General features: G+C 40.9%; 1 protein-coding gene across 1 annotated transcript in view; it reads right to left on the reverse strand.

Moving 5' to 3' along the window:
- Positions 1-6440, reverse strand: part of ZCCHC4 (zinc finger CCHC-type containing 4) — a 47783-nt gene extending 41343 nt beyond the window's left edge. The window contains exons 1-3 of the mRNA XM_081099333.1: positions 6299-6440; positions 5242-5360; positions 4445-4527 (exon numbers count right to left, since the gene is read on the reverse strand). Of these exons, the coding sequence (XP_080955459.1) occupies positions 4445-4527; positions 5242-5360; positions 6299-6425 (329 nt within the window). The 5' untranslated portion in view covers positions 6426-6440. The remainder of the gene's footprint in view (positions 1-4444; positions 4528-5241; positions 5361-6298) is intronic.
- Positions 6441-9672: the final 3232 nt, after the last annotated feature.

Genomic DNA, 9672 nt, shown 5'->3' on the forward strand with positions numbered 1-9672 from the left:
TTTTCCAGGTACATGCCCTTGACCAGGAATCGAACCCACCATCCTTCAGCACTGAGCCAAGCCAGCTAGTGCCCAATCTGTACTTCTTAATCCCTTCATCTTTTTCACCCAATGGCCCAACTCCCCTCCCCTCTGGCAACCATCAGTCAGGCACAAGGTTTTTTAACAGCTTGGTAGCAAGAACATGAAACCATGAAGAGTTAAGCATCACTCAGCACTCTTTCCTTATTTATACTTACTACACATACCCCAGGGGGGGGAAAAATTCATTCTGCCACAGGCTCAACATGATTCAAAAATTGCAGGCTAACATTTTGAAATGTCATTTTTATTGATCTCCATGTGATGTTCCATTTGCCTTTCCTGAAGTAGACAAATAATGTTTATGGCATTTCCCTAATAGCAGATCTTGAAAATCTGAGTTTAAATGAGCTTTGAAAAAAACATAACCAAATAAAATATCAACTAAATAAAACGATCTGAATGCACATAAATTAATACTGATGCTAGCATTAAAATATATCTTCCCTGAGACTTCATAGGTCACAATAAAGGTGCCAACGTACTACATAATAGAATAGCACATTTCAACGCGTAAGAGGCAGCTAAAACCTATAAGGAAAGTCAAATCTCGGGCACAAAATGTAAATCTGTCACCTGAGCACATGAAATACAAAGGACGGCTCAGAGTGAGATTAGGAAAACGAATATCAAGTCCTATTCTGTAGAGCCTAGGAGTCTGTGTAGCACCTCCAGTTCCATAATCAAAATCAAGTAACAAGGTCAATTTATCTTGGTAGCAACCTTCAATGCTTGCTAGCAATTCCAAAAATAAATCAGTCAATGGAAAGCTACTGTTACTCTACAATAACAGATAAAAAGTTTGCTTTACAGAATAGGTATAATGTTTAAATGCATTTTACTACTTTCAAATACAGTTGTTACTTAATCAGATAACATAAATGAGTTGCATAAAGTTAAATTAGAAAGCAATTACAATCTCAAGAAACAAAGCAAGGAAACAAGAACACCTAGATTTTCTTATAGTTTAATTGAATCACCAATGTCCTTATGGGATAACATGAGCAACATGCTTATCAGATAAAAGTAAGTGATAAGGCAGAATATAAAACTATGTATACATTATGACTACAACCTTGTAAAACAAACCTTGGCAGAGGAAAAAAGGCGTGGAGGAAATGTAACCAATCGACCAAGGTGATGGGTGCAGAGGGAGAAACCATGGGTGATGTTTTCCTACTTTCTGCCTCTTATTCTATTTTATCTCATTATGATATATCTCTAACTCCTCATGTTTTATTTCTTATATCTCCTTAAATTAAAACACTACACATCACATATTAATTACTATCTGCTTTTATATTTAAAAATACAGCCGTTCTAGCCCAGCCAGTGTAACTCAACGGTTGAGCATCAACCCAGGAACCAGGAGGTTGCAGGTTTGATTCCAGGTCAGGGCACTTGCCCAGGTTGTGCGCTCGATTCCCAGTGGGGGTGAGTACAGGAGGTAGTGGATCGATGAGGTTCCTCTCATCGATGTTTCTATCTCTCTCTCTTTTCCTCTCTATCTAAAAACCAATGAAGAAACATATTTAAAAAATAATAAAATAAAACAAAAATACAGCCATTCTAGTAGTATGAACTTGAAGTTACTAACTTCTCTAAACCTCAATTTCTCATCTAAGTAAACTAACTCAGCAGGATTAAAAATATCTCATGTAAAACACCTAGCTTAGTGCCTAGCTCACAGTAGTGCTCACTTTATATCACTTCTCTTCTCAACATTTTTTGTTATTGATTGAATTCTTATAAATTAAGTAGACATCACTGATTAAGTACTTTGGTTAAGAGGCAATCCATTTATCTTTAAAAAAGACTCCTCCATCAAAGGACTTTGAAATCTACTTAGAAGCTTAGGAAGACATTTTTAATAGATCCCAGTAATCCTTTCCATTTAGCCTGGATAAGACCCCAGAAGCCTTCAAAACAGCAGCCCAGATAACCTGAAGGAGTAGCCATTAGAGTGAAAACCTACTTGTCATCAGCAGCTCGGAACAGGGAATTCTTAGGAGCTTCTCCCAGCACAGAGAGCACATAGGAGAGGGAGAAACTCTTTTCTCAGGTTTGCCAAAGAATTAAATCTATGGCTCAATTCCAGTTCACCCAATAAAACATTTTAACAGTGGAGATATTTAAAAACAGGTGTTTACAGCTTCAAAAAAAATGGTTCATTTAATATTTCAAAACAGAAACATTACAGGAAATCTTCATGGTTTTGTATTTAGCAATGAATTCTTAGCTTTGCTACCAAAAACACAAGCAACAAAAGAAAAATTTGATGAGCTGGACTTTGTCAAAGTTAAAAACTCTTGTGTATCAAAGGACATCATCAAGAAACTAAAAAGACAATCTAAAGAATGGAAAAAAATATTCACATATCACCTAATAAGAGTGAATGTATAAGCATATAAAGAACTCCTGTGACTCAACAACCAAAAGAAAACCATTTTAAATACTGACAAAAGAATTGAATAGACATTTTTTCTAAGGAAGATAAGCAAATAGCCCCCAAAAAACATATGAAAAGATGACCCACATTAGGAGTATAGGAAAACAAAAAATTAACACCAAAATGACACACCACTTCACATTTGCTGGGATGGCTATGATAAAAGACAAAACAAAACAGAAAATAAGTGCTGACAAGGACGTGGAGAAATTGGAACCTTCACATATTGCTGGTGGGAGTGTCAAATGGGAAACAGTTTGGCAGTTCCTCCAAAAACTAAACATAGTATAAGCTTACAATCCAGTAGTTCCACTCCTAAGTATATATGCCAAAGACCTGAAAACAGGGATTCAAACAGATATTTATACACCACCGTGCACCAAAGCACTATTAAAAATAGCCAAAATGTGGAAACACCCAAGTGTCCATTGATAGGTGAATAAATAAAGTGTGGTATATACATACAATAAAATACTATATATATAAAAGGCTAATATGCTGTGTCTGTCTGATCAGTCACTATGACTTGAACTGATCACCAAGGGGCAGGTGCTCAATGCAGGAGCTGCCCTGACGTGCACTAGCCATTTAGAGAAACAGCACCACAGACCTGGCGCCCACAAAGCAACACACGGCTTCTCCCAAGTGGGACACAGGCCCTGCCACAACCCCAGAGACAGCCCACCAAATCACAGCCGATGCTGCCAAGACCCCATGGTACAAAATGCAGCCCACAGCCCAGCCCAGCCCAGAAACAGTCACTGTGGGCGCCAGGTAATGACGTCACATAGCAACGCCTGGCTTCCTCTCCCTAGAGACTAGCCTCCTTACAGTTTCTTCAGCCCAGGTACACAACTTTCTTTATAGCCAGGTGCAAACATTTTACACTTTAACCAAATGTCTGTGAAGCATTTTCCCATGCCTCATCTCATTTGATCCTCACAGAAGTCCTGGAGTAGGTAGATAGGAAACTTGGTAGAATCCTATTTTCTTTTAGTTAGCTGGAAAATGGAGATTTAGAAAGCTTAGAGAAGATTTAGCAAGCTTAGAAACCTGACCCAACTGAAAAGAAGAAATGGTGGACCTTGAAAATGACTTCAGGTTTTCTCACTGTGCAGAATATAGTCAAACACCACTGCATTTAAATATTTTTTGTTCTCCCTGCGTGATCTACAATAATAATGTGCTTCGTGTTAATAGTTACTGCTGTGTTGCTAACAATATACTGAAAGAGAAGTTGGGGTGCTTCACTGGGCTGGAAAAAGTTTAGCTAAATCAGAAAGTAGTTCTAATTAAGGAAGTTTATGCTAAGTTGACTCACACATGCACGATACATATAAAGCTCTCCCTGGTGCCAATCGCACGCATGTGTTTCAATCTGTCATTGTCGATCGTGCATTTGGTTGACACTTCTATTATAGAGAAAGGGCGAATAGTGATATTAAAATATTTATTCTAATTAATTTCCTTTCAATGTGCACAAATTTGTGCACCAGGCCACTAGTTCAGCTATAAAAAGGATGAAATTCTAACACATGCTACAACATGAATAAGCCTTGACAACATTATGCTAGGTGAAATAAGCCAGACATAAAGGACAAATACTGATGATATCATTCATTTGAGGAACCTAGAATAGTCAAATTCATGGAGACAAATAGATTAGAGGTGACCAGAGATTGGGGGCAGGTAGAATGGAGTTACTACTTAACGGTGACAAAGTTTCTATTTGGGGCGATGAAAAGGTTTTAGAAATAGTGGTGATGGTTGCACAACATTATGAATGTACGTAACGCTACTGAATTGGCAAATTTTATGTTATGTATATATATTTACCACAATAGAATTAATTAAACTTAAAGGCACAGGTAAAAAACAAACAAACAGGACAATAAAACGACAGCACAGCAGTACCTTTGCACACACTGCATTCGGGAGAGAGGAGGCTGGCATCTTCGGTTATGAGCTTCTCGGGCAGCAAGTCTAGCACCTGACAACTGAGAGTACAAAATCCACTTAATGTGCCATCAAACTTGCTACCATGCTGGAGAAAGTGGGATCACATTCTGACATCAAGAAGCCAGAAATTCAAGGAGCTCAAAGTTGTAAACAAGCATTCATTTTAGGGGGGAGGGAGGAGGGACCACAGCACACCAAAACATTAAACTGGAAAAATTCTAGAGTAGTGTGAAGCAGTAGAGCACAGTGATTAACGCTCATGTGGTGATCTTAGCAGGTCTGCAGAAGAGTCGTGTACAAGACTGTTTTCTAAGAAATCTACCAAAGCTCAAAATATTCTACTCAACACTTTCCAAAACTTTAATTGGAGCTGAGTCCAAGAGGACACCCAGCTCATAACTATTTCTCCAAGTGCCTTCATCTGTCATCCAGTAGATGTATAAAGGATGTACAGTGCAAATGTTGAAAAGGGGTGTTTTTCTCAAACACTGTTTGGAATGATCGTGACCTAAACTCTTCAGGGGAGAAATCTATATTTGCAAACCCAACACCAACACCCCAGACGGTCTTAATGGGAACTAAGTCTTTGAGACAGTCGTTTCAGACATCAGTGAGCCAAGTAAGTTCAGGGTATGAACCTGTCTTACAAACCACACGGTATCTTCAACTCTTTAAGGATTTACCTCATTCGTTCTCAAAGATCTCACATACATCAAAAATTAAAAATATAGACATCCACAAAGTTAATGTACCTTTTCATCTTCCCATTGAAAAAAATTACAATCTTTTCTATCTCGACAGGCTGAGCAGGCATAAAACCTCCGCGTGTCTTCCTTCCCTTGGCTCACCTTTACAAACAACAGCGTGGGACCTAGTTCCAGAACAGGAAAAAGAAACATGTCAAACAACAGTCACGTGCGTCAAGTTCCCGGTTGTCACCGCCCTTCACTACACTTGTTTTCAGTTTATGCACGGATTTCTCATCATTAAATCCACTACTTTAACAATTTACTCAGGAAATCGTTTTTTGAAAACCGGTCTCTCCAGGAATAAAATGCCACTGTCAGCAGAGCTGCTGTCTACGTGGCGTATGGCCTGGGCCCTGACATTAGAGCAGTGGTTCTCAACCTTGGGGGCACATTAGAATCACCTGGGAATCGTTTTAAAATCCTGACTTCTGGGCCTCATCCTCCGGAAATCCTGTTTCTTTGTTATGGGGCGGGGCCACAACATTAGTAACAAAGAAACAGAATTTCCGGAGGATGAGGCCCAGAAATCAGGATTTTAAAAAGATCCCCAGGTGATTCTAATGTGCAGCCAAGGTTGAGAACCACTGCTCTAGAGCAAGGAGGGCGTCCAAGGAACCGAGCACGTGGCCTCCCGCCCCTCAGGGACCTTTTCAGGGGAAATCTGGGCTTTGAGAGCAGGGCACACCCCCTCTTCGCAAGAATTCACTCGCTATCATTCCCTTTTCTAACCTTTTTTTTTTTTTTTAACTGAAAAAGTAGTAAATCAACAAATGAAACCCCCAAGTACTTGGTGATGGGAATTACTCGACAGCACGCATCCCCTTTGCCTCGCCTCTGCCTATTTCCTGAAAATAGAGAGAGAACAGCCGTGGAGCCCAAACCACAACGGCGGGACTTGTTATAACGGCCTCTTAAGTTGAAAACCACCACTTCCCGAGAAGGGGTGTTTGCGAGGCATCACACACGGCGCGGGAGAACGGTGGATGGAAACCCGGGGGAAGCTCAGGCTAACGCGCGCCCGGGCGCCCGGCAGCCGGGCTGAGCCCAGACGCGGACCCACCGTGAGGGCACCGCGGGGCGGGGGTGGCGGGGTCGGAGGAAAGCACCACCTCCACTCCCGAGCTGCCCGGGCTGCTCGCGCTCCCCTCCGCCTCCCCGGCACCCAGCCTGTCCCGGAGGGTCGCCATCTTCCCGCCGCCGTCCCGAGAGCCTCTGTCCCACCAATAAGGAGGCGGAGAAAGAGCGTCGCCACGACCCGCAGAGACTCACAGCGCCCCCGCGCGCCTGGGAGGCGCTGCGTGCGGCCGCGAGGCGAGCCCACTCCATCACACGCTGTCGCCGCCGCCCTGGGCTGGCCCGCCCCTAGGCAGTCCTGGGCAACGAAAGGGACGACTGGCAGGCAACTTGCTGGACCTGTGCAGTAAATTCCTCTGTTTTCTGCCGAACTTCTTAGCGCCTGCAAGTACCCTCCTTTCACTCAGAAAACAGGCAGGAAATGGAATGACTCTTCAGAGCAAAGGTTTGGTCGGGTTTAAGTCCCAAAGGCAGCATCACGACCAACAGCAGTTGGCAATAGAATAGCTAAAGTCTCTCTGCCCTTCGTGAGACCACCCTCTTTTCAAAGTTGGAGGCGCAGTGTCATCTTCCACCTGTTGGACAATGTTTATAGTTGCACGTTATAGTTGCATATCCATTGACATGTATACACCGAGTGGCCAGATTAGTATGACCACCTCATCGGTACAATGAAGTGAATTAGTTATGCAAATAATAATAATAAAACCTTGAGAGTATTTGCTTAGGAAGTTTTCAATATTCAGTATTTTTGGAAGTGTCAATGAAGTACTGATGGGGTGGTCATAATAATCTGGCCAGTCATAATAATCTGGCCACTCAGTGTATATTGTAAAGAAATAAAACGATCCCTATTTGCATCTGACGTGATGGTCTACATACCATCCCAAGGAACCTACAAAAATGACTGACTCTAGTTTAAACTGAGTTCAACAAGGTTGCAGGATACCAGATAAACATACAAAAATCTATTGTACTTCTATATACCAAAAATGATCACCAGAACACCAAAATTTAAAACAGAATACCACTTACAACCACTCAAATAAATGAAATAGGTTTTACATATATCTAACAAAACGTGTACACGGGACTTGCATGCTGAAAACTACAAAATGTTGATTAAAAAAAATCAAAGAAGATCTAAATAAATGTAGAAACCTACTCTGTTCCTAGATTAAAAGACTCAGTATAGTAAAGGTGTCAGTTCTCCCCAAGTTTAGGGGAGATACAGGTTTAGTTTCACTTCTATCAAAATCTCAGTCAGACTTTTGTAGCTATAGACCATGTTATTCTGAAATTTATATGAAAAGGCAAGGGACCTAGAATAGCTAAAACAATTTTGAATAATAATAATAAAGTGGGAGGAATCAACTTATCCAAACTCAAGACTTCTATAGCTGCAGTAAACACAAGTATGGTTGCAGAGGAAATAAATAAATCTCCTTGTAGTAAATAATTGGTTGTACTTTACATATTTAAGCTCACACATTTACAACTATGGTGTATTAATTTAGAAATACTGCTCTTTTCCAAGCACACCGCTTCACTCAAATTCTTCACCTGCACCTGTAGCACTGGTTTGGGCATGACAATTCCCCTTTTTTGTCCAGCACAAGTTATTGGCTTGTCTGTATCTTTAGGACAGGGAACTTTCTTGACCCGTGTCTAAGGATATTTTTGAAAATTTGATCTCAAGACGTAACTACCCTTGGTCATTAACATTAATACTTCTATTTTAAAATGTTAACCAATAAGTACTGATTTGTAATCTTTAAAAAACTTGTTTAACAAAGCTCGCAATTGAATTCATAAAATCATGCCACCAAAAAATAGTTATTGAATCTAAATTTTCTTATTCTCCTTTTTGTTTGTTTTTATTTATTTTATTTTTTCCATCACCATTTATCCCCTCTATGCCCTCTTCCACCTCCACCCAGCTCCCTTCCCCTGCAATGTCTTATTCTCTCAAATAATTCTGACTCTGAGATGAACTCTATAAGCAGCTCAAACCAATATGGATTTGCAGACTTTACAGCAGTGGTTCTCAACCTTCCTAATGCCGCGACCCTTTAATACAGTTCCTCATGTTGTGGTGACCCCCAACCATAAAATTATTTTCGTTGCTACTTCATAACTGTAATTTTGCTACTGTTACGAATCGTAATGTAAATATCTGATATGCAGGATGTATTTTCATTGTTACAATTGAACATAATTAAAGCATAGTGATTAATCACAAAAACAATATGTAATTATATATGTGTTTTCTGATGGTCTTAGGTGACCCCTGTGAAAGGGTCGTTCGACCCCCAAAGGGTCGCGACCCACAGGTTGAGAACCGCTGCTTTACAGTAAAACAAGGGTTTTACAAATAAGGCAAACGAAAGAGCATCTCTTAGTGTGAGAGGCTTGGAAGATTTCAAAAAGAAGGCAGTTCTCTCCTTTCTGAGGGATAATTTGAAGACAAACGAATCTCACTGTATTCAGACATGTGTATGTAGTATATGTTGAATGTTTACTGAAGAGTCTTGAATACTAGCAATACGTTTTAAAGAAAGTTTCTGCAGGAAAATCCTTGAGCAGAGAAAAGCTGAGACAGGATTCTCAAAGGAAACCAGGGGCAGAGCTGAGAATGGGCCCCTTGAGGCCTGAGCACTGAGACCCATTACACTCGCCCTTAATGATCCTGAATACCCCTAAGGCAGACTCAAATTCAGCCACTACCTGACCAGAGGATGTGGACAGACTGGTGAGCTTCCCATAGGGACCAGATGTCTCACTTCTTGACTTTGTTAATAGGATAAAAGCCTTCCAATCCCCAAATCTCCTGCAGAGAACGTGGTTGAAGCCAGAGGAACATTTTGTAGTGGATGCCTGACCGACTTTATCTTCTGTTTCAGAACGCAGGTTATCTTTGGGAAACCAATCCTTGCCAAGTTTAGACCATGTAAATTGCGAGATACAAAGAACCATAGTGACTGGTTTGGGTTTGGGTAGGTGACTTGGGGAATGGCTGGAATGGCTGAAAAAGAAGCTGTAATAATTATATTCTGTCGTCTCTGTGGCATTCCTAATATTGATTTATCATGGGCCTGAGGGGGTCAGCTCTTCAGTCTTTTCTGGGTTAGGTCATGCATCTAGTGGGGGGCTGGTCCAGGTTCACCTTGGCTGGGATAACTCAGCTCTGCTCCTTGTGTCTCTCTTCCTCCTTGAAATGGACTGAATGTTTGTGTCACCCTCAGATTCATATGTTGAAATCCCTACTCCCCAAACATGAGAGTATTAGTAAGTAGAATCTTTGAGAGGTGATTAGAGCCTCCATAAATAGGTTTAGTGTCCTTAAAAGAGGCCCCAGAA

This window comes from Myotis nattereri (assembly GCF_964212035.1).
Source record: "Myotis nattereri genome assembly, chromosome: 1".
Classification (NCBI taxonomy): domain Eukaryota; kingdom Metazoa; phylum Chordata; class Mammalia; order Chiroptera; family Vespertilionidae; genus Myotis; species Myotis nattereri.